Here is a 26,237-nt window from a genome sequence, read left to right as displayed (position 1 = left end):
ACTTCCCATGAGGACAATACATCATTGCTAGCCTTCATTCAAAGCCCTGAACAACAGACCACATCTCTAGTTTTCGTTGTTACCTGTAGAAGGGCTTGAAAAGCCTACTGCATTCTCTTTGTACTTGAGATCCGTAGCAGAACATTTATTAAAAAATTTAAAGGCTTTTTTCTCCCCTTACCCCCATCAACATTACCTCATCCTGGAGGCTAAAAGAAATGTTACAGACCTATAACTTCTTGGAAAGGCAAGCAAACGAACCTTCTCTCTCATATCTCTCTCGCCATCTCATTCCCTACCCATACTCCTTATGTCCTCCTATTCCCTTCTCCATGTCCACATTCACTATCACCAATCCTGATCCCATTGATGCAGTATCCACCAGGGTCACATTAGCTTTATGTCCATTTCTGTGCAAACTTCTACTCATAGACACAAGGAAAGCTATTTAAGTCTGCTTATTCTTCTTCAGAGTTTTTTAGTGAGCCACTTCAAACATATCAAAACAACAGGATGCTCTATGGGAAGCTATCGTGAAACAGTCAGCTTTTTGATCTGGAGGGCTATACATGCAAAGCTGCATAACTCTTTGATTGTGCTTCCAACCCTTAGCATTCCCTAATGCTAGCACTGTTGATAAATCTTATGAGTAACAGTAACATAAAAAAGAAGAAGTATATAAATAAGAAACAATTCCTCTTTTTCTGCCTCAGTTACAGCGACTGAATCTTCAGTTATTTAGTGAAAAGGGAAAACACTGTTTTTCTTTCAACAGAAGTACTAGCGCGTCATAGAATCATAGAATTACATAATTGTTCAAGTTGGAAGGGACCTTAAAGATCATTCAATCAACCCACCTGCCAGAGCCATGGGCACCTTCTACTAGACCAGGTTGCCCAGATCCCACCCAGCCTGGTCTTGAGCACTCCCTGGGATAAGGCATCTACAGAATCATAGAGTAGAATCACAAGGTTGGAAACGACCTATAAGATCATCTAGCCCAACCGTCTCCTCCTCACCATTGCCACCACAAGCACTAAACCATATCACACAGCTCCTCATCCAGACGCCTCTTGAACACTGCCAGGGACAGCGACTCCATCACCTCCCTGGGCAGCCATTCCAGTGCCTGACCACTCTCTGAGAGAAAAAGTTATTCCTTATGTCTAATCTAAACCTCCTCTGATACAACTTGCAGCCATTTCCCCGTGTCCTGCTCACTGCCTGGGAGAAGAGGCCAAACCCGTTTTCACCACAACCTCCTTTCAGGAGGTTGTAGAGTGCAATGAGGTCTCCCCTGAGCCTCCTCTTCTCCAGACTGAACAATCCCAGCTCCCTCAGCTGCTTCTCATAAGGTTTGTGCTCCAGACCCCTCACCAGTTTCGTTGCCCTTGTCTAGACACGTTCCAGGGCCTCAACATCTTTCCTGTAGTGAGGGGCCCAAAAACTGCACACAGTACTTGAGGTGCGGCCTCACCAGTGCTGAGTAGAGGGGGATGATCACCTCCCTGCTCCTGCTGGCTGCACTATTTCTAATGCAGGCCAGGATGCCATTGGCCCTCTTGGCCACCTGGGCACACTGTTGGCTCATGTTCAGCCGAGCATCAACCAACACCCCCAGGTCCATTTCCTCTTCACACTCATCCAGCCACTCATCCACAAGCCTGTAGCGCTGCATGGGGTTGTTGTGCCCAAAGTGCAGGACCCAGCACTTGGCCTTGTTAAACCTCATCCCGTTCACCTCAGCCCAGCAGTCCAGCCTGTCTAAATCCCTCTGAAGGGCCTCCCTACCCTCAGGCAGATCAACACCATCTCCCAGCTTGGTGTCATCTGCAAACTTACTGAAGGTGCAATCAATCCCCTCATCTAGGTCATCAATAAAGATATTAAACAAGATGGGCCCAAGTACTGACCCCTGGGGGACACCACTTGAAACAGGTCGCCAGCTGGACTTAACTCCATTCACCACTACCTGCTGGGCACGGCCCTCTAGCCAGTTTCTTACCCAAAGAAGTGTATACCTGTTCATACCATGGGCAGCCAGTTTCCCCAGAAGAAGCCTGTGAGGGACCATGTCAAAGGCTTTGCTGAAGTCTAGGTAGAATACATCAACAGCCCTTCCCTCATCTACCAGACCGGTCACCCAGTCATAGAAGGAGATGAGGTTGGTCAAGCACGACCTGCCTTTCACGAACCCGTGCTGGCTGGGCTGATCCCCTGGACACCACACACATGCTGTGTGATCTCATCCAAGATGATTTGTTCCATTAATTTTCCTGGTACCGAGGTCAGGCTAACAGGCCTATAGTTCCCCGGATCCTCCTTACGGCCCTTCTCTGGGTAGCCTGTTCCAATCACCCTTTGTGTAAATAATTTCCTCCTTATATCTAATTTAACTAACTTCTTTTAGGTGAAAGCCCTTACCCATTGTCCTATTGCTATATTCCTCGATAAAGAGTCTTTGTCCCTCTCCAGCTTTCTTTTGGTAGACTCTCTTCTGGTACAGAAAGGTTGCACTGAGATCTCTCTACAGCCTTCTCTTCTCCAGGCTGAAAAACCTCAATTCTCTCACCCTGTCTTTATAGGAGAGCTGCTCCAGCCCTCTGATCACTCTTGTGGCACTGCTCTGGGTGTGCTTCAACAGCTCCACATCCTTGTTATTATGTTGGGGACCCCAGAGCTGAACGCAGTAGTCTAGGTAGGACCTCACAGCAACAGAGCAGGGGGAGACAATTACCTCCCTCCACTTCTTGGCCGTGTTTCTTTTGATGCTGCCATGGTTAAGATCGGCTTTCAGTGCTGCAAGAGTACATTATCAGGTCATGTCGAGCTTCTTGTGAAGGAATGCTCCCAAGTCCTTTTCCTTTCAAGTCTGTCAAAGTCCCTATGGATGGCATCCCTTTCCTCCAGCATGTTGTCTGCACCACACAGCCTGGAACTGTCAGCAAACTTTCTGTGGGTGCACCCAATCCCACTGACCACATCACAGATAACAATGTTAAAAAGCACCTGTCCCATTACTGATCCTTGAGGAATGCCACTGGTCTACATCTGGACATAAAACTGTTGATTACGACTCTTTGAGTATGATCATTCAGCCAATTCCTTATCAGCTGGGTGATCCATCAGTCAAATCCACGTCTTTCCAATTTAGAGACAAGGATGTTTTATGTCACAGAATCTTCAAAGAATCTTCCTGATGGAGATGGTGAAGAGCAGGACACCAAAGATTGCATATTATTTTAAGCCTAGAAGGGTATGGGCTTATTTGACAAGTTAATTAATAAGCATTTAATTAATCTGTTGAAACATTTCATTACAATTCAGTGTACTGGAATTATAGCTATGCTACATGAAAGTTAATAGAGGTGAACAAACTGACCTACCAGTTATTAGACAGTTTAGAATGAGAAATGCTATATTTATTTTATTTTTAAAAGCTACTCTGTGAAATTCAATATTTACTAGCTGTCAGACAACTTCAAAAACTTTATTTTTAGAATTATTGTTCCCACACAATGTCGTCTTTTTTCAGTGTTGACTGAAGCTTCTGTACACTTTTTAGCAGCTGAAGGGAGCTTCTGCTTTTCTGCCCAGCATGAGATTTGGACATACTTTCCCTTACAGTGCCTGCAATCTCCTTTGCCTCCTTTTGGTTATCATATTTTGGTTTAACATGAGCTGCCTCTTTCTTCAATTTCTGAGTCTTTTGCTTTAATTTCTGCACCTACAAAGAAAGATTACTAATTAGAACATTACTCACTTTGCTACTGCTTACTGCTTACCAAATTTCTACCAAATTCCAAACTGAAGACATCCAAAGGACTTTTAAAAATCATTAAAACCTACTAATCTTGCATATAGTTGTCTTAGTGAAACTAAAAGTATTACAGAAAACATTATAGAAAACTGACCTCATCCACACTCAAAAGACTGCTGAACCCTGTTACTCCGTGAAGTAAAAATGCTTGCTTAAAAGAGCCTGAACACCATCTGTAACCAATTTATATTTACAATGGTCTTCTTCCATTTCAGATTGTACCAATGTAACAACAGCAAAGAAGCTATAAAACCTGTACAGCTTATTATGAATCACCATATCTGACAGCTTACTTTGAAGCCTCACAACAAAGTCAAGAAACTAAATAAGTATGGTTGATTGCTATAGAATATTTTTTTAGATGTCAAATATAAAGCCTTGACTTGCATTTGGCATGAAAATATCTCTCCTTAAGATAAAATTAAGCTGGAAACATTCCATACACCAATTTGGGTTATTAATCCATTTCTGAAAAAATTAATTTTAATTGCATTCTAAAGTATATTATTAAGTGGGAAACAGAGAGATGACTACAGTATTTTTAACATGACAGGTTCTAAATGCAGAAATATGTACCAGAAATATTAAGATTGATCTGTGTGAAATTCAAATAAATAGGTCTGTCCATGAAAACAACAACAACAACAACAAAAAAAGGCCAAAAAAACAACAGATACCAGATGTTACAGGAGTGGCCTGTATTGATAACCAAGGTATGATGGACGGTAATCAAACAGACAAGCATGAAGAATATGCTATTTACATAATGACTGTAAGGCATGTGCTCTGATAAGGCTGTGCCACAGCACAGACAACTTGCCAGCAAAAGATCTACACTCTCAAACACTCAAGAAGGACAACAGGGTTGCACCACAACAAATGTGCCATTCTTCTTCCCATCATTCCCAAATGAAGGCAGGTTGTAGCCATAAAGATATGCAAAATGAAAAAGTAAAGGTGCTGTTGTCCATTTTCTGAGGATCATGTTACCAAGATTCTAAGGCAAAGAGTAACACCAACTGCTGGCTTCTCAAGAATGTTAGATATTAACCTATACATCAGTAGACATTGCCAAGAGAGTCAGCAATGACTCAGCAGTCCACTTTTCTCAAATGCAACCCCGACAAGACTTTGATATAAGTGTTTTTGTAAGTATATGGGATAATTAAAAGTTTAACTGAGTAAAATCTATCAAAGAATGAATATAAATGAAGTTGGTTGCACTTAAATTAAATATCACTTTCCCCTTCCACAAGGTCTCACACTGAGTTCTGTTTTGCTTCCTACATAAGTAAAGCTCTTATGGGAGCCTATTTATCCTACCAAATAAGATGAAAGAACAGAAAAATATCTGACAGAATTATAGGTTGCGTTTTTTATTTTGTTCCAAAGCAAATTGCTACAAGCAGGCTGAGCAGCTCATCTACAGAAGCGTGATTTTCTATGGACATGTAGTTGTTTTTTATGCCTACAGAAAATACTGACAGCATGTGTATAGATTAAGGGTTAAAAAAAAACCTAAAAGGCTTGTCTGGCTATGATTTTTGAGAGAAGTTGCAGTCAGTAAACTATTTGGTTAATAACAAACTTCAATCTTTCAGTAAAATACAAGACATTCAAGCCTGTCTGTACAGGAAATATAGCTTCTATTTTCTCATTCTCCAGATAGAAAGGGCACAAAGGAATGAAATCTCAACAGCCCATCTTTATACAGGGAGTGAAAGTGACAGACTGAGCAACTCTGCTCTATACTGAAGAACTGCCACAGGACAGGAAGTTTTCTCACTGGTCTACATATCTACCTGCCAATTCTAAGCACCATTTTATGATTTAAAGGAGGAATTGCAGGTACAAGAACACTGAGTTAGCAGCCTAATGTTAATCACCCATACTGAAACAACCTAGCTTAAGCATTCCAGTGGCATTCTAGTTACTGACAACAAAAGGTAGAGCCATTTAACAAGAGTGTTGCTAGCTGGACAGTTTACATTTTTTTCTTACGCTTTTCTCATGTTTTTTCAACTTGGATATTTGTTCTCCTTTACTGTTCATTTGTTTTACAAGGGAATTCAGCCTCTGTTCTAGATCTTCACGAATTTTGGAGTCCTGAGTCTCCTGGATCTCCTTCAGAAGTACTTGATGTTCACTGTTAAAAACAAAAATGGCACAGTTAAGTATTCATGATATAGCCTCTAGGATTTCCTCCAGTAATTTCACTGTATTGCATGAATTGCCAGCTGTTCTGTCTAGAGTACAGCAATTTAGCATTATTTACTCCCTTACACAATACATGTTCATCTGGAATATATTCACTCTAGAAAAGAGGGTGTTCTTTTTTTTTTCCCCCCAGGGGCTCTGATTCTCATTTCAGATTTGTAGCTGATGAGAGTTTGGAAAGTAAACAGAGGACAACAGCAGCTATGAAGTTCTTGCCCAACTTAGTGCAGACTTTGAAAGCTTACTGTAATACAGAAAAGTGTTTTTTAAATTAGTAATTCAAGTTAGTTCTCCTTCCAGACTATTCAAATTGAAATATTCTCCTCAAAAAGATCAGCAGCAAATTGTGTTGTTTAATTACATTAATCAGGTTAATTAAAATGAATGCTTTAGACTCGCTTGATACATGGACATTTGAACAAACTGAAAGCATAGGCTCTGTTAGGTAATCTTTTTCCACAGCTCAAAGCTTTTTTTCTAACTTCTGACTAACTGTTGGTTCTTGACACTTAACAGGGACAACTGGTTGTTGCTGCAAAGAAAAATATTCCTGTCCTTGAACTGCTATGATTAAATCAACCATTATTTTTTGAAGAAGAGATTGGTTGCCAGTTTAAATGTTGCCACATCAAATGTTTCAAACCAGTGTCAACATCCAAACTGGTTTAATCAACACGCCCTCCCCTGTTCAAACCTCAGCTCATCATGTTGACGTCTATACGACCAGCTGCATAGCTTTAGCTCACAATTCTACAAACTTGTGTTAAAATAAAAATGCCTAAAAACACAACTTTTCTTTCACATTTATTTGTATGGCAAGATACATACAGACCCATTTAGAGCATTGGCTTTTCCCACACTCCGCTCATTTTCTGGCAGGAAAGTATGTTTCAACCTTCTTAAAGTATTGTACACGAGAACATTCTTGGTATATTTTATAGATCTCATAGTATATTTCAAATTTCTAAAAATCCCAGGCCTGGAAGATTCTTTTATTTGCTGTGTTTCTTACTTCAGTAGCAGATAAGCGCAGGAAAACAAACTCAACTAAAGAGTATTTTGCTCACTTACAAGATCAGTCAAACATCAGGACAAAAAGAAGTTTTTGAATGAGAAAAATCCTACCAGCTAGGCTTGCTCACGAAATTCTCACATGTAGTCCTACATTTGGTAGGTTTGAGTATAGTACACCCACAGCTTCACGGGGCTATTGCTGAAGTCGTTTTTACTCGTAATACAGAGGATGACTACTCACAAGCTCATTTGGCTCAGCTCATCTTGTATTCCCAACAGAAAGTCAGAAAGTCTTCTGGTGACAGCAGATGATGAGGATACAGATTTTGAAAGAGTTGTTTGTCCTGAAATTCCAGATCTATTTCGGATTTGTCTTTGTGATGAGATACGTGGATTGCGATGCTTCATAATATGCAACACACTTTGCACATTTGCACTAAGAGAATGGCTGGAGCTGACAGACTTAAAGAAGAACAAGTAAGTTGTCTACAAACATGACTAACAATTACAGCAAAGAAACTGAAATGGTACATGCCAATTTAGCGAGAATTTTTGGTTTCACTCACCTTCCCAACCACAAAAGGTAGCACACCTGCCTGTACGTGAAATTGTGGGAGATGAATTTCCTTCATCATAGGATTTTTCTGCCATAAAACAGAAAAAGAAAGAAGAAATTTCAGTGTGCTGAACCAACAGTGCGATCTTTTTTTGTTTTGTAGAATAACAAAAATTCAAATAAAGAAGCTGTGAAACGCATCAGCTCAGCTTCCCTCATGTTTTTTTAAAAACATTTCCCTACTGTACATAGAAGGAATAGGATTTTCAAACAATAACAGCTGAGATAAATTATCTTCCAGATTCACTTAGTAGATACGTTGGCAATTAGACAGACATTTTAAAAAATTGAGCTTTGCTTACTTAAGCAAAACTAGAGTTGCAAAATTTTGGCTGACCTGTAACATTTGTTGCAAAATTCTCTTGATTTCAACAATCCCTCTAAAACGTGCCATCTTAGGATGGCCTACTTTAAAATTACTTTGGAAGCTAATTTCGCCAGATAAACTGAAAAGCAGATAAGGTAGGACATAGGGGAGGAAAACTGTAACAAAGGTTGTTGCCATGGTAGTACAGGAACATTTTCCAATGAGGTGCTGCCAGCTCTGTCCCAGTTTTAGTTACCAAAAGCAAAAAAATTAAAAAGAAAAAATGGAGGTATTGGGCACTGTTATTCACTTTGGAAACTGAACAAAGTGCAGCAGACAAATCAAGTGGCTCTTACATTACCATTTTTCACAAATTCCAATCTCTGTGTGAGTCAGATGCTATCAGTGAAACTGTGATAATGAAAAACTTCATGTTACCTTCTTAGGGCTTTTTTTTTTCTTGCTTCTCTTTTTAAGTTCACTTTCAGATGAATCCAAAGGCATCAAAATTCGGTTTATCTCAAATTCTGTCTGAAGCTGTGTGCATAAACAAAAAGAAAGCAATTATTTAATACAACATTAGAAGTCTGAAATCACACAGTCTAATTAATTCTTTCACACATGAATGAGAGCCATTTAAGGGCACTATTAACTATTCTGCTTGGAAAGCATAACCTATGCTTAAAAACCGAACAGGTTACTGGGATGGTATGGCATCAGACATAACTGTCTAACAAGTTTCCATTTTCACATCCAGCTGCAGTAGGTGTGCTTTTCCACTATAACACCCAGTAACTGAAATAAAACAATCCTGCTGCTTGCTAAGGATCTGATCATAAAATCCAAAGAATGTGAACACTGGGATCTTACAGCCTGGAGACAAAAAGAGCTGAATCCATCTGTGTATCATAGACGTCAAGCCTACTGGACAATCCACACATTACTCTGAAGTTCAAAGTTGATATAAAGGCCCATGATAAACAGGATAATAGCCATTCCCAAACCAAAAGGACAATAAATTTGTTTTGGCATGCGCAGCACTTCCGGCTAAACAATGCTGGAAGTTCATCACTGCACTGAGATTACTCTAATTTTTCTGTCATCAAAAGGAAGCTGAATCAGCTGTGCCACACCCTGTGTTTCCAAACTCAGATCCAACAGACCTAAACCGATCTACAGTGAATCAAGGTGGGACAAATAGTAAAGACCCAATTCATTGTGCTAACCTCCCTTCTTGAGCAAATGTTTATACTACTGCTAAGGTCAGATTATTTGTTCTGGGAGTTATTCTTAATGTTACTCAGAACATAAAGTCTTCATAGCTGGCTTTCTGCTCTTCAGCAGAAGCAGCAGTTTAAGAAAGAAATCCCCCAGTATTGCAGGTTTTCAACTGTGCCATTCTGCTGTATTGTGGAGGTAATCAAATATCTGGGCCACCTACTGCAAGGTTCCTGGACTGATGAAAGCAAACTGAACTTAAAAGAGATATAAAGTTACCTCCAATTATTTATTAATTTAAGCTTTCAGCTTCACTTACGGATGCACTGTTCCAAGATTCTTCATCAGCTCTGCACGCCCCACTCTGGGGAATGTCACCACAAACAACTCTTTCAAAATGGTTGCTACCTCTTGATGAAGGTTCAGAATACTTGAATCTAATTTGCTCCTTTGTTTCTTTGATTTTGCTCACTTTGAGAAATATTCCTCTCTGAAATGGGTGATGGCCCAACAAACTGACTGTGATTTCACAGAACAACTAATTATACAAACTCTCTATTAATAAGCAATGTATCACCATTAAAGAGTCTTCCAACATTACATTCATTACATTAAATTTCAGCAAATCTTAACAAAAAGGAATACAAAGAGAACGACCACCTTACTTGAGGTATGAGGGTACTTACATGACTATTTTTAGTTACCTTAAAATGAGATTATCTGATTCAGCTGCAGTTTCTCTAGAAATTAATACTCTATCTAGATCCCCGATTACAGCCTTAAGGCTGATGAATTCTCATTAACACAAAACCAAGCAGAATCTTTCCTGATCAAGAAACACAACACATTAAATTTTCCCTCATGTAATTATGACTAGTCTAGTTAGTACTCCAGGAGTTTTCCAGGAGCCAGTACTCTAGGATTTAAATATATAGAATTTAAATGTTATTAAAAAGGTATCTTGGACAGAGAGAATAGCTTCCTTCAGTAACAAAAAATGAGATCAAATAAAACTGTTTCAGTCTACCTGAGCAGCTTTGTCTTGTATTAGCTTGTACTGACACTCTTCTTTACAAAGCTTTTCTTCTAAATGTTTGATTTTGTCCTGAATTTGAAAGCAAGAAAGCTTAGTCACACTTCAGTTTGTCACATTGAATTCAGAAACCTATAGTCGTTTGTAATTGCAATCTGGGATAAAATAGGAATGGATGGAATTTTTAAGGCCCAGAATGGGAAAAAAAAAAAAAAACAACAACAAAAAAAAACAATTTATGTAAAAGAAGCCAAGGAAGCCAAGCATTCACGCAGGTGTATTTGATGATCTCAGCTTCAGCAGAGAAAACTTTTGCAAAAGTTTGCACTATTAACAGTATACCACATAACTCATATAAAATGAATGACTTTCAGACTAATTCCATGTTTACTTACCTCTACAACTCTCTGAGTAGCAGTAAGTTTAAGACACTCTTTTTCTAGCACTTCAAGTTTCTCAAGTTTTGCATGCAGTTCCATCTGGTTCTGATTTTTCTCTTTCTGAGGATGGGTCAGAAAACATAAGCCAGAGTAAAGCTGGCAACTGACTAAAATTATTTCAGACTGAAAAAAAAAAACCATACAAAAAAAAAACCAAACCCAAAAAAAACAAAACAAAGAAACCCCCATACACTACAGTAAAGTTGTTTAAATAATTTAAATTTCGTATTTTTAAAATTGCAAAGTGATGAAAAATACCAGGCAGACAAAGAAGACTTACATTTCCAGCAGTCTTTTTGTCTATCAAATGTGCAAGTATTAGCATGGTTTTACTCATTTAGAGTGACATCTAGGGAGTCTTTTCTTACAATGCATTGAATGGTTGTCAACAACCAGCCGGACAGAAAATTGCTTCCATTTGCTATCTGTCACACTACACAGAGCTGAGGAAAAATGAGGAATACATTTTTATATTTTTAACTACTTTACCACTTTGTTAGTATGTTAAAGAGCTTCACCTGTTGTTCTAAAATCACTTTATTTTCCAGTACTGCACTCTCAACCATTTTCCTCATGTAATCCAGCTGTTTCTCCAGCAGGGAGCAGCGGGATTGTGCTGCATTTAACTGCACACTTACATCTACAAAGAGAAGCAAAGATGCTCAGTACAGCAATGGGAGTTATATGTTTAACTAGTTTGTCATCTCTCTGAGGAATTCTCTATCTTCAAAAGAGACAAGAATAGTTTTGTTAGTCTGAACAAGTCATGCGGTTAAATGTATATTGTATATGACAAGAGAATCAAGATGCTTTTCCAGAGACAGACTCTAATATGAATTCCAAAGGTGTGAGCTCTGCTGTTACGTTGATTTATATCAGCAGAATCTAGTTTATTCCCTTCTACTTACTTTTCTCAAGTTAGCAGTGTTATACAAGTAAGCAGATGCTAACTTATTGTAGCAGTTAAACACACCACCTGAAATCTGTTTACCTTTAAAATAGTCTTATGAGTTATACAATATCTGGTTAAGATGTGTAAAAAAAAAAAAAAAAAAGATCTAAACTTTATCCACAATTATCAGACTTCTGCCTTCCACGCTTCTGAAGAAAAAAAAAAAAAAAAAAGGAGGTTGCATTAAATTAATTAGCTGTTTGTCAAAACAAACACTCCCTGGATTATGCAGTCTTTGAGTTGGTGTGGCTACACCTTATCACTCAGAGAAATACCTTTCCTCTGTTGCATCAGTTTGTGATGTGCTGTGTCATTTTTGAAGGACTCATGGTCTAAAGCCTTCTTATACTGAGCAGCTGCTACAGAAAGGCTGCACAGATTCTCCTCAGCATGTGACCTCTCCAGCTCTAGATAGTGGATCTTTTCTTGTAGAGTTCTCAGGGCTGCCACCACAGCTAGAAAATAAAGCATCAGTTACACTCAGCTCTCGTAACACAGTTCCTCCTACTATTTTTATAAAACGCTTCAAATGGAAAACTACTACCTAGCTTTTCCTTCTAGGATCAGATCTAAAAGCAGTGACATTCTCCAACCATACAATTACACACTCAGAATATACGTAGGAGAAAGTAAATGTGTTTACTGCATAGGTGGAGAATAAAGAACAGAATAGCAAAGCTATTAAGCTATTTTCAGTCAAAATGTTGGCAAGCATGAAGAAATCATGCCAAATCAAGTACAGCAAAACCTGGAACTCAGACCTGTTTGTATCTGTCTACAGAGGAGCAGGGAACACAGGTATTTAAGTTAGGTATCCAAGTTTTTGGAGCAATGCAACTGGTGTGGACAGACTAAAAAAAGAAAAAGAAAAAGATTCCAGGCAGGGGGGAAAAAATCAGATACAACAGGACATTTTAACAGAAGATGCATTTTAAAAACATTATTGTTTCAAAAGTGAATGATTTGTCTGTCTCATTTCCTGCATTTAACATTAAAAAGAAAATAATAATAATAATAATCAGAGATTTTGCTTTTAGCCTTAAATCAATTCCAGAGTTAAAATTCTGAAAATAACTTACAGCTGCTTGCTAGCTCTCCAAGAAGCTATAAGTTTAAGACACATTCCCAAACAAGTTCAGCTTCTTGTTGGACATTTCATAAGCCTTGATATTTTCATTATACCAACTCTCTTGATAGAGGAATACCTAGCAAATATTGGATAGCTCCATAAAATAGCTCCATAAAAACTCCAAGCAGCTTTACTTAGCCTAATTAAGATAAGTAAATAAATAACAGGTCCCAGAGAGCAGAAGGGGCCACTTTTTACATCTTTCTGTTAGGATACCAAACATTTCTTCATTTAAACATTTAGCTGCACAATATTGAGCTGAACGTCTTGATCCAAATAGTCCAAACTCTATATGACGTTATGTAAATTCTGTAATAAACTATTCTTCATTTGGAGAAGCCACAAAATAAAGAACAATGATGACATACACACTGATTATGTCTATACAGTATTGCAAAGTTTTATATTAAATAAAATCCAAGTATGGTAAACTTGTGATTTGCTTAGTAATCTGGACAACTTAAACCACCAAGCATTTGTCCCGTGAGCTCCAGAGAGTAATCACTGATTAAGACACCAGATAATCATAGTGGATTCATGTTTCACATAGACAAATATGCTGATAACTTACCTGAGTAAGTTATCTTACTGTTTTATTCGCAAGTTCTCCCAATACATCAGATGACACAAAAAAGCTTAGAAGTGATTTAAAGCTAGAAAGAGTTGAATAGCACAGCACAAAGCCAATTTCAAGTCAGTGTACCGTCATGTCTTTTTTTTTTTTTTTTTTTTCTGGATTTAAAGCATGAACAGCTTCTGTTGAGTTTGAAGTCTTCTCCTTTGCTTTTAGAGGAAGTCTGACGATCTTTAAGTTAAACAATTTTCAAAGCCAAAGTTTATAAGGATGTCAGAAGGCTTGCAGCAGTTTCCATTCCAGATGTACGACTTCAGGGAGACTACTCCCTCTGGACACATATACATCCTGTCTTACTGACTGATAATTGCAGCAAGTCATTGAACTGGGTAAAACAAAACGGAGACTTTGCTCACGAGATTTCACAAGAAACAATTTAAAAGACCACTTTTTGGCTTACCTTGGTTATAGCAGATAGAAGGCCCACTGTCACCAGCAACTGCCAACTTCTTTGGTTCTCCACAAACAAAGGATGCAGGAATCATTTTAGCTGGAGGCTGAAGAAAGCTTCCTATTAAGCTGTCCTTTGATTCAGAATCCATAGCCTGCAAAAAGAGAGCTTTATAGTGACTTTAGCTTTTTAATGAACTATGTAACAGTTTTCAAGGCACCTCACTGAGCAGTCCCTGGCTGTATTTATATTAAGCCAGATCACTTGCATAAAATAAGAATTTAAAAAGCCACATATACCCAGAGGTATTGTGTATGTTAATGCAATTCCAAAACAATGTTTTCAGTAACACTAAACACAACTATCCTCAAACAGCCAAAATTTTCTAAGATTTTTCCTCTGTGTTTTCTAAACTTAATAGTGACCTTCTAAAAGCCAAAGATTAAAACATTTTTGTAGCATCTATTTTACAGAAGTTAGCATATGCCTCTCAGTGGTCTCTGCAGAGCAAGCATTGCAAGTTTTACAGTCTGTTTGTACAGGCTCCTTATTGTTCCGGTACATTGTAATAGTGTCAGAGTTCGTTGTTTTTGTTTAACATACGGCTTTATTATGTAATAAAGACATGGCTTTTGACATAGCGTTGAAATAACAAAAGGATAGTTAACATGTAAAACATGTAACCTTCTCATGATTACTATGAACATTCTCACCATTATTAAACTTATGTATTAATTCCCTTTCCTCTCTACCCTTTCACATTCTTTGTTTTATCAGAAGCACATTTGAAGCCTCTTCATGCTTAGTCGAACAGTGGCTTTCCTTGATACTCAAGACATGACCAAGGAAACTTGCACAAAGTGCCTTGGTATAGTATAAGCTCTAGGAAAGCAGACCCTTTGAGATCAGTCCATCTACATTCTATGACAAGTCATTCAAGCCTCATTTTGTTGTTTACATTGGGAATGCTATGACAACCAAGCATGGTCTATAGGTCATACAAAGAAAGGCTATAGGTCATCTTAGGAGAAAAGGTGGAAAAGAAACTAGTTTTAAAGATATCTTTAATATGTTTGGACTTACTGGTACTTTAAAAATTAGCTTTACTTTTGTACTCTTTGCTCTTCTACTCATCTACTAATTCTACTTAGGAACAGCAGAGACCAATTCCAATGTTGCACAAATGCTTTCACTGAAGTACAAACTTCATTGCCCTTTATTAAAGGTCCTACCAATTCACATGTTTCAAGTAGAAGGAGTCATTCACTTCTGAAAGCTCTTACCAGGTCTTGCAAGTAGTTGGAAGTGTAAACACAATGCCAAGAGAAGGAAGTTACAGCACCTTTTAAGCACATCATGGCTACCTATCAAACTAGGCACCAAACCAAGCACCTCATTTGATAAATCTAAAATTTTTAAAAAATAAAAGTTGTGTACAGCTTCAGTTGCTGGAAAAGCAGCTTATGTGAAGGTTCAGTGATACAACTGTGGTACCGCTCAAGTTTAAAACATAGCAAATTCTTCTGACAGAGCAGCAGTGGTGCTATCGGCCCCCCCAGGACGTGCTTCTTTGTGAGAGCTCCAAAGAGAGAGCTTGCTCCTCGTGCACAGATATTCATAGGTGCTGATTTCCCAAAAGTGACAAAAAGAAGGTATCTAGTAACAGAAGAAATCCTAACAAAAACCATAGGACAGATATGACCATAAGATATGACAAAGCACACCCTAGGCAAATTCATTCCTACTGGATAGGGAAGAAAGTTTTCAGTGAAGGAACAGTTTTCCACTAACAGCTCTTTCAGTACTGCTTCAGAATACATACAAAATAGAAAAAAAAATCACATCCATCCACACCACCTCTTCAAGACGTGCAAGAGGTACATGGAAACACTTTCCTTCTCCCCCAGGCTGTCATCACAGATGCATTAATATCAGCATCTCTTTGCCAGGGCTTGCTTGTCTTCATGCCTCCCAGACTCTGCTTCTTTTGCATGTTAGCACCCCTGAGGCAGATCCTGCATTTCAGGGTGGTCCACCCAGCACCAGCACAACCCCCCTTATTCACCCTACCAGTGACCCATGTACCACTGGCCTTTTCCAGAAAGTTCCCTGGGTGGCTCACAACTGTCTTGTGCTGGCTGCCCGCAGCAAGACCATGCAGTTGGCTCTTGGGGCTTGGTGGCTGACTCATGGGGGCATGCTGCCCTCATAGGCAAGAGGTCCCACCTGGTGGCCACAGGTAAAACCAGCTTGGCATGGTGTGGGGTACCAGCATGATTTTTCACAAAGTACCTATAATGGCACAGAGTACAAAATAAGCAACACTTACCCTTCCATTGCTTCTCAATTCCTACACATTGGTGATGAAAAAGAGTAACAAAAATGGTCCATAAAAATGTGCACGTACACACACACACAACAAACTGCCTGCTGTTGCTGCTAACAGTGGAACGCAATCTGGAAACAGAGCACAAGAAGACCACTTTTGTCTTTACCATCTGACCCTTCAGCAATCAGCACAACTGAAAGCTTGCTTCTTCATGAGTCGCCATCCTTCCCTGCAAGGAACCATGCTTTCTTGCAAGTCCGCAGCTGCTACAAATCAATTAGTTTCCTTATTGCCTTCCCATAAACAACTTCTGCTGTTTCCAAGGAGATGGGTATGCAGGCAGTTGTAGGAAGGGCAGTGATCCAAAACAAAACAAATAAGAGAAGGAGGGAATAAAGCACCAGAAAATTTGAGAAATTCTATCGAGCCCAGTAACACAAAGGTGGGGGGACCTATTTGGGAAAAAGGGAAGAGAACAATACCTTTTCGTTTGGCAGGTGAAGAAGGAGGAAAGTGAAAGGGACGAGGCCAGCTCAGCAGCCAAGTGATAGTGACCTAGCCAATCCTGTATGGGCTTCAGCATGCACATCCACCATTTCACCAGCACAGCAGAGAGTAATGTGCACCTTAGGGCAGCACTGGCTGCGAGAGCTCCCCAGGCCACTTCTAAGAGTGGGGACTTGGCAATGGCTGTGAAGGAAGGTAACACTGCACAACTGAGACAGTGATGTTTGCAGAACCCCTGCTGTGGACATAGTTATGGATTACCACAGCTTCTCAGACGCAGAGGATACAATAGTTTGAGGGAATGGTTGCTATAGCGTCTGGAGGCTCTGCAACACAACTGCTTCAGAAGAGGTGCTCTAGTGTAGACAAGCCTTTCAATATCTTAGGAGGTAGATCTAGATTATAATACCCATTCTACTCAGGTGCAATATCTACAATGCTTCAGGCCCCAGATGAGGACATAGATCAAGAAAAGGACCAAGTCAGTTACACCAGTGAGACAGCAAACAGAATGAACGTTTTCAGCCCCACTAGAACAAGAAGCTTATGAGAAAATAATTAAGTACCCAAAATATGTTTGGATGTCAGCTGTCAGCTTGCAGGCAGCAGTGTGCTTGCATAAAGGTTGCTGGAGGGTGATCATGCCCTTATTCCCTTCAACTTTCATACGCCAGAAGAGGGCAAACAAGTTGGACTTTGTTACAAACAGATGACTATTTTCTCACGGTCATCCAAGCACTAATGTGATTTATCATTACACTATCTATATTTATTTTTGCTGAATATGGCCTGCATTGAATCCCAGAATACTGGATTAGGCTGCTGTATAAATAATTGGAATTTTAGTTACTGCTATCTTACCCAAGTATGTGAACAGAAGGGATTTACTGAGTAAATCCCAAATGTTACAGAAAGACCAGTTACGATTTCCTTACTCTTATTCTCCCCTCCTCTCCATTCCACCCTTCAACTTTTGGCATTAAATTATTTTCTAAAAAATTTCTACTGAAGTCCAAAAATGTTTTGCCACATATACAATTATGCCACATGCCACAGAGCAGCACATGAAAAAGCATGTTAGGATTGAATTGTAATAACAGGCCCAAAAAATAATGCTGGCCTAACATTTTCCCAAAAGATATACACTGCAGGAATAATGTGACAATGTAGGGGATGCCACTAAGTTCTCCAGCACTTGTTATCTCAGAGAGGTCCTGGGTTATTCAGATTGCCACAAGAGTAATTTTTTAGAACTAAGGAAAAGAGATGCTGTCAGAACAGATTCAAAGATGGCAAAAAAATGGAACAAATGTGGAAAGAAATACAAAGATAACTACGTTTTGACCTGAACTTCTGACGTGCGCAATTCATGATGTTTTTTCCTTAATGGAAAACAAAGGCTTAGATGAACTAAGGAATGATTCTCTGTTTACCTGACACATTCTAAGAGAAATGCTAAAAAACTGCCCTAAAACAGGCTATACCAAGAAAATCGCCAAATGCTGGCTGCTGCCTTGTCTATTTGAGCCAAGTATTGTTGGCAAAAGGTTATGTTAGAGGCCATTGTAATGACACAATTCAAATTAGTGTATTTTTTTCTCCTTTTGCTTTCCTTCAAGAACCAGGAAAAAAAACTCTATCAGCTGTACTGGCTGTGTCGCAATGCTCTTTCAGCCTCATTCCTGACAGACAAAGAACAGCTTTTCCACTGACCAAATTAAATAAATAAAGTTGCAGGCAAACTGCATTGTTGTTTTGGGAACACCCAGTGTCTAGCATCCTGACACAGCCACTTTAATCAGTTCGAAACACATGACCTTGTTCAGGCCGTATCTAAGGAACTGGTACTCCTGTGCCTGCTTTGATCTAAACAAGCTAGAAACGCTATGGTGACAGCTGCAAAACTAATAGGAAGGGAAAAGCTAACTGAATCGATAAAGCATTTCAACCTGTCTTTAACTTCACTCAAGCCTCACTTAAAATGAGTTCAGAATCAGCAACTAAAATTTGTTGGAAGAGTTAAGAAACATGTTGGCAGCGTGTGATTTTTTTTGAAAAGCTGACTCAGGTAAATCCATGGGAGCTGTTGTATTCCTGTTTGTGAGATAGAAAGGAAAGTCTAAGAACTTGATATATAAAGGCCTAGTGCCTACTTTCTTCTTTGAGACTTCTAGTCTCAACCTATCCATTCCTGAACTTCAAGTCTCGTGTAGAACTTTCATACAGTATCTTTTTTGGGTCTTACAAGAAAAGAAATTACACTGTGTTTTCTCATGACATGTACTGTAAAGTATGGTAAAACCTAGTACTTTAATGAACAAAATTCCATCGCGTCAGTCCTGTAAACATCCATACTGCTATTTCTCTAGTTCTTGTTTGCTCAAGATAAAAGAGAACAAAAAAGAGGAATAAAGAAAATGTACTTTGAGCCAATAAGTAAATAAATAACATGGTGAGGAAAAAAACAGAGCTTTTTTGAAACATTTTCTTATTTTAAGGCAAAGGTTCTAACGTGAGAGTATGTGAAACAATCGTGTCATAATGAGCTTTCCTGTTTTCTTCAGTCAGCACAGGAGACCCAAATCCTCATTAAAATGGACCTTTGGTCATAAGTACATGATGAAATCATACCTTTGTGGGGAAGTTGAGCTAGTGTGAACTGCTTTAATCTGTACGTGCAGATGATAACTGAACTTAACGTTCAGAGGAACAAGACTGCAAGTTCCTATCAAGTAACAGCTGATATGTTAGCATGAAAACATGTGGCCTGGAACAGAGTGTTATCAAAGCAATTACATTTCCATGCCTTTAATCACTCCAAAGTAATTAAATACAATCATTCTGTAGTAAACTTCAAACGCAAAAGTGAATATTATCAATGGTCACTAGTACACTTCCTCAATTCCCTAGTAATTCAGTTTCTCTTATCTTTTCCTTTCATCCACCCCCATGCTACAGTTGCTTTTTCTCTCTCATTGCCCCTCTTTCCTTGTATTTATACCATCTTATACCTTTGTTCCTTGCTATTCTCCCTTTGGACTTCTTATTCTCTCACCCCCTTTTCTAGCCTTAAACTCTGGCTTGTTTTAGAAAGTTAAAAAGACGTTTTCTTCCACATAGGAATAACTGTTTAGTTTCTTCCTTTCATACTTAGGATCCATTTCCAACAAATAGTATTTGCTTTTAGTATACTTGACTGATGAAGAAATTGATGGTGCTCTCCTCAAAAGTGTCCACGACAAATGCAAAAACCTATTTTTTCTATCCACTATTATTTTCTGCTGCTGATGCCACATACTGTTTTCCATATATAGTTTGCTAAGATTGGTCGCTTCACTTTACCCTGCCAAAATCCACTTTTTTACTCATTAGATTGAAAGCAGCTCTTCAGAGAACAAAAGAAGACAGGAGGAAATTACAGACACTGTGTATTTACCCTTGATTCAAAAGAGGAAGACTTGGCTGCTGTGCAAGAGGAAGGTTTTCAAGGGAAACTGTTTCCAGTATAGAAATCTATGTATCTGTGTAGAGGCAGAATTATTAGAGATTAGAAAGGCAAGTGCAAAAAAAAAAACAACAAACAAACAAAAAAAAGAGACAGGGTAGGGTGGGGTAAATGTATATGTGGGTGGAAATGACAATTATAATGAAGAAATATAATAAGGCAGGGGATAGCTGCTCTTGATACTGACTCATTCACAGAAAACACCTTTTACTGTGTGATAATTTTCATCTTTTACATCTCAAACATTTGATGGGACCATTGAAAGATGCTTCTGAATGTTGCAACTTGCCCTCTAGGTAGATAAAACAGACTGATTGTGTCCCCACCATTTTTTTACCAATATGTTTTTTTCAGGAAAATATCTTCATCCACCCATCCTTCAGCCTAGTATGGAGAAGAGGTAAGAAGTAGATTTTTGGCCAGAACATCATGGCAGGGATGAGCTGAGAAACACAAAGAGAGTAATTGTTCATAGGATTTGTCTCCTTTTACATACTGCCACCCCTGCTTTTTTCATACACTTCTGTGCTGCTGATAGCTGGGTACAAGATACTGATACAAGATACAAGGTACTGATGGCAGGGAACAAGAATTCTATTTTCCATTTGTACAGCAGGCAACCTAAGAATGAAAAGAAAAAAAAAAAAAAAAGAAAGATATTAACAAGGAAAGTATGTTTCCTTCCTGGCCAGAAATAATTCTCAAAGTTATCTTTTGTCACCAACAGTTATTTTAAAGATGCAGAAAAACAGCAAGCAGATTTGAGTATAAGAACAACTCCTCAACTTTCTTTCTGAGATCTATTACGCTTAAGATCAATTTCAAATGACATTATCTACTTATATGATTTAGGATATGCATAGAAACTCATACTATACATCCACGTTGTGCACCCTGAGTAGATATAATATCCTAAGTATCAATGTAAAGTAGAGTTTGCATATAGAATGGCATAGTAAGTACCCAGAAAAGCAAAAATTGTGTGTAACTACTTCTGTCCTGAGTTGCCTGGGAAAACTTACAACATTCAGAGAAATCCAGCAGGACACTTGTGTCACATAATCCATATTTTTCAATTTCCATCACTTCAGTGATGCAGGAAAAATCTGAGTACGATGCTCCGAAATCCTGCACAATGTTGCACATATAAACTGACTATAAATTAAGAGAAATTTCCTTTCTTTTCACCTGATGCAATTTCTGGCTGCAACACAACTTAGACTGCAATTGTGGATCTCTATGGACATGATAAATTCCTGGTGTTCTACATGATCTTAGTAAATCACAAAGGGATAGGACTGATACAGGATAGATGTCTCAGCCTTTCAGCCTCAGGGCTGAATCCTGTATTTGGTTATGACTGGCTTACACTCCCTTCATGTAAAGAAGGTGCAGTTTTAAGGCCAAAACAAGCAGTATACTCAGCAGGGGAGCTCATAAGAGCTATTGCAGGGAAATGCTATGAACATGGATGTGTGTGAAGTCACACCCTGGTGCTTGGCACCTTTTTCCTCTTGGGACTCCGAATTTGGAGCCCTCTTCTAGTGGTGAGTGCCAAAATCTGGTCTTTAAAACAATGAATAAAGAGTCCCTGTAGCTTCTCTGTGTCTTCATTTCAAATGGCTGCTAGCCAGAGCATTTTTCTTTGTGTTATTCCTGGAAAATACCAAAGTCTGTATAACTGCACAGCCCAAAGGTGTTTGAAAGTCCTATTTGGCTGTCAGCAAATAAAAAATTCCCAGTAAGCAGCATTCATTTTCTTTTAAAGCATAGCTGGAGGAAGCAGTGTCCAACTTCTCTATGCTGTCGCCCAGCAGTTAGAGCACTGGCCAGGAAGTGGGAGTTTAATGGCTTTCCTGGGAAGCATTCATATCACATCCCTGACCACCATGGTAGACTAGGAAGAGGAAGAGCAGGAAGGAAGCAGGGAGTCACCACCTTTTCGTTTGAAGTTATGACCCTGTTCAGACAAGCACAGAAGAGTATAGGGCAAGGAGAAGGCAGCTGACGCAAAAGACAAAGTAAAACAAGGATGCATCTCTCTCCTCTACTGGAAGAGAGTCCTGGGTTTATTTTTGCATCCTTATAGTAAACAGTCCCTGGATAAAACAGAACTGGCCTGGGAACAACCACCAGGGATCTCCTCTCCTAGGTCAGCACCTATGGCTACAACACCACACTCCCTCCCCTCTACCCCCTTCCTTCTCTTCTACACCAGTGCCACATGTTTGCCATCTTCTCTGACAGGGACACAATTTCAAGTGATGAGGGGATAAACACTTCCCTTCCACTTGCAATCCTTCTGAACACCTAGGACACTCTCCCAGGAGCTACCAGGTGTTGACATAAATCCCCCTGAACTGAAAGCTGCATCTCTCATCACTGTGTTGTCACACTGAAGGCGAGTATTCTGCCAAATGCAAACGGGCACCAAAACTAGCAGTGGCTATTGACAAAAGAACCTGACCTTACTGGAGTGAGTCTGCTGGGCTCAGAGAATTTTGCACTGGGACCTCGCTCAGAGCTGCTCTACCTACTACCCAAACCACAAGTGGGCACAAAGAGCAGATAGGTATCACGATACACAGCTTGGTGCAAATCTGGACATTTCTATCAAAAAACAGACTAAAGGAGTTAGTTGGAGCAGAATTTCTAGTTCTGAAGTCTAACCCTCAGTCTTTCAGGCTGCATTCATATGGTTACATGGCAAACAGTCAGCAAGTTGACAAAATACAAGATGACTTTGCATGGTCTGTAGTTCTGGTTAATGAGAGCCAAACTCTTAAAGCAAGACAGGCTTCAGCACAGTCTTTCTACCAAGAGGATTTGGACACCTAAGAAGTGATGGCTCACTTCCCCATCCCTGCTGTACTGCTGACCACTGTGCAGGCTGGCAGAGTTTGGTTCCAGCGCAACACACATCGGGCAGAACACACTGTAGATCTACAAGCACTGCTCAGAAGTAGAATGAGGCCACATTTTCTTCCACATCATACATTGTTTCATCAGCGAGGCCAGCTTGCCAGGAAGTAGCTTGGGCCTCACCTCAAAGATGGTGCCAGAGTACCCCCTGGTCTTGTGGTGCTTCTCTAGTAAACAGGACTTGTAGAACAGAGAGATCCCATACTAAGTATTTACTAGTCAGAGTTAAATAAGCCTCAGTGAACATGGATGTAAAGGAAAGCATTTGAAAGAATCTAATTTAAAAAGCAGTTCTCTCTGAATTGCACAGGTTTTACTGTGTTAATAGTACTATTTCTGCAGTACTTGAATAAACAGACATTGCAGCAAAGTGACATATTTTGTGATTTTTGTGACATGCAGAAACTGGTAAGAAAAAAAAGTAAATAAAATAAAATTCAGAACTTTTTCTAATTCTGCAGTTGGATATAATTTGCATATAGCTATAAAAGTCTGTGTAATTAAAATAGAGGGAAGTTGATAAACAATCAAGGAAGGAAATACCAAGATTTAAAACAGCTACAAATTTTACTTCAGCTTATCATTTTAAAAACTCAAATGCTCTAATTCTGGATGAGTTGCCAGATTGTTTCCTTCATAATTCTGCCTTTCTCTTATCCGTTCTTTAGGGATCAAAAACAAGCATATTAACTTCAGCCAGCGAACACACGAATCAAACAAACACATTCCCCTAACTTCAGGCTCTGATTAATTCTGCTTATAGCCTTTGACCTTGATTTCCACAGTGTCTTGCAGTGAATACAGAAGCTTGACCCAGTATCGGAAAACCACAGAGATTTGGTCTGGAAAAAATAAAGCCACCTTCATCTCCATTACCAAAGCGCTACATTAAAGTCTATCAAACAAAGAGCTGAAATTTGAAGTTTAGGCCTTGGAGCCAGTTTCACAATCTGTTTCCTGTAGCCAGAGTTCATTTGCAGTCAGTGGAAAAAACAACTTCTAAAAGATAAAAGGCAGTGCAGTGACTTTCAATCAATCTTAGCACTCAGTGTGGGAATATGAACTGTACTAACATCTGACAGCAATGCTTCAGCTTTGATTTTATTTTGCCTTATTGATCTCTGATGTATGTAGGCATTGTCTGAGACATCTAGCAAGTACAAGCTTACCATGGGAAAAACGACACATATCCAACCTCTGCAGATCAAAATCTACATGGAAATAAAGCAAGCATTCGTGACATGCCTGTGCACAGGAAAGCTAGGAGACCATAACGAGTGGCAACAGAACAGGACAGGAAGCTGAAGTGGGAGCTAATTAAAAAAAAAAAAAAGGAAGAAAAAAAGAAAACTTAAAAGGCACTAGCTGTGTTATTTTCATTGAAACCACCAGTTATGATGGGTGGAGGCCCCGAGTGCTCAGAGAAGCAAAGACTGATGTTTATAACAGGTAGCGATGACTTTGGTAGATATTTTGTTCACATAGGTGCCAAAGGCCTAGAGGAAGCAGCTGTGTGGAACAGCCCAGGCCTGCACACACTATGAGCAATGGCAGCAGCCTTGCTGCAGAAGGCTTTTGTAGGAGGAAAAGGAAAAAAGGAGATTGGTCTACCTTGAGAGCTGCAGGTAGTGACAGAATGATGCTCCTTTTGCAAGCTGTGGAGAAGTTGTGCCAGGGTGAAAGGAATGCCAGCTGAAGAAGTCAGACTGTCAGTGAAGGAGCTGCTGGTGGCTGGTAGCTGTGAGCAGCCCAAGCATGGCTCCTGGAGCCTCTGGATCCCTCAGTCCCTTTGTGGTGTGCAGGTGGCTGATTCTGTGCTCAACTGCAGCTTTGAGTTTGGGATTTGAATTGTGAGAAGTATGAAATAACTGTGTCAGGTCACACAGCTCACATCTTGCTGACTTCGCCTTGCCCTGGCCTGCACTCTTCCCCCTCTCTGTCAGCCCCAGCACCATGCCAGGGCTGGCTCAGAGCAGGGAGCTGACTTGGCTGAAATGGAACTCGAATCTCCCCCAAAATGCTTGTTTCCTGCAGAAAGGAAGGAAGGAGCCTGCATGCCAGGGATCAGCAGAACTAGCCCACTCGGCACCGGGCCTGGATAACAACCCTGCAAAGTGGCTGCTCGATGGGAATATCCCAGGGACTGTTTTCATTTTACTTAGAAGCTTAGAAGGTCACTGTACTTCTGTATAACCAAGATGTTATAATTGCAATATAATCAAAAGAGTAAGGCAAAACCAAACAAGGATCACAAAAGAGAATAAGTAGAAGAGCTTACCCTTGGGTTGAGCTCACTAGAAGATACCAAAAGAGGAGGATCTCCAGAAGAGATCCCTCCCCTCTGGTAGCCAGCTCTTAAATAGGTCCAGGAGGGGTGCAGCCTGGCTCCACCCCTTCCGGCAGCACAGGTGAATTGCCTTCACCTGTGCTCCTCTGGCTGACTCAAGGCTCACCTCAGGTGATTAATCAGAGGTTCAGGCCGTGACTCAGCAGTTCCCATACAACTTCATTTGCAAGGGCTGTTTTTCCTCCCTTCTGCTGATACACTCACTCAGGCTACACCAAAGGCTCTGCCCGAGGAGCCCATTTGATAAGCGTTTTGCCAATACACGTTCCTTTAGTAAATCCTACCGCCAGAACTCTTTTAATTATTTTACTGTTAGCAAGTCTCTTTTTTGAAAAACCTGAGGTGACAGGAAAAATAAACCAAAACAAAGGTAAGAAAAGACCCTTCTTCAGCACTGACTTCTCCCTTACCGGTTCTCACCAACACCCCGCTGCGGGCCGGGCTCCATCCAGCCCCAGCCGCTCCCGCCCCACCGGGCGTCGCGCTACCTCCTGGGACGCGTAGTTCCGCCTCGCTCACCGCCGCGGGGCCGCCCCGCAGCCGGACTACGCATCCCAGCCCTCCCTGGTGGCTCTGCCGCTCCTCGCCTCCATCGGTCCGCTGGCTGGGAGCGCTGGAAGGCGATTGGCTGGTAGGGACGTCCATCACGTCCTCCCCGAATTCGGGGGCGGGGCCGCCCGTGGGCGAGGGGTTCTCCGAGGGGGGGGGCTGGCTGGGCGGCCCGGCCCTGCTGGAGCACGGTGGGGCGGGCTGAGGGGGCCGCCCTGCGCTGGGGCCTGGGGGGAAAGGCAGGGCTGGGACCGTACCCTCCCCTCTTCTCCATGCCCGGGGCGGGGAGGAGGAGCCGCCGGCACCG

At 40.3% G+C, this 26,237-nt stretch overlaps 1 protein-coding gene across 4 annotated transcripts; it reads right to left on the bottom strand.

The window, feature by feature from the left end:
- Window positions 1–3,471: 3,471 nt before the first annotated feature.
- Window positions 3,472–25,868, bottom strand: CEP57L1 (centrosomal protein 57 like 1). Of its 4 annotated transcripts, XM_042884044.1 has the most exons (12): window positions 20,450–20,549; window positions 20,044–20,128; window positions 13,781–13,925; window positions 11,893–12,072; window positions 11,184–11,305; window positions 10,621–10,725; window positions 10,220–10,297; window positions 8,413–8,511; window positions 7,618–7,695; window positions 7,293–7,513; window positions 5,822–5,966; window positions 3,473–3,727 (listed from the first exon to the last, which is right to left on the bottom strand). In XM_042884044.1, exons 3-12 carry the CDS (start codon window positions 13,920–13,922, stop codon window positions 3,503–3,505), a joined length of 1,395 nt encoding a protein of 464 aa, XP_042739978.1. In that variant the 5' UTR covers window positions 13,923–13,925; window positions 20,044–20,128; window positions 20,450–20,549; the 3' UTR covers window positions 3,473–3,502. The 4 variants fall into 4 exon arrangements, with proteins under 4 accessions (XP_042740005.1, XP_042739978.1, XP_042739996.1 ...); XM_042884071.1 differs by lacking the exon at window positions 10,220–10,297 and having other exon boundaries at window positions 3,472–3,727; XM_042884062.1 differs by lacking the exon at window positions 20,044–20,128.
- Window positions 25,869–26,237: the final 369 nt, after the last annotated feature.

Source organism: Lagopus leucura, unplaced genomic scaffold, assembly GCF_019238085.1.
Source record: "Lagopus leucura isolate 7727_CA_CO unplaced genomic scaffold, USGS_WTPT01 Super-Scaffold_73, whole genome shotgun sequence".
Taxonomy (NCBI): domain Eukaryota; kingdom Metazoa; phylum Chordata; class Aves; order Galliformes; family Phasianidae; genus Lagopus; species Lagopus leucura.
This window is presented reverse-complemented; position numbering and strand designations above follow the sequence as displayed.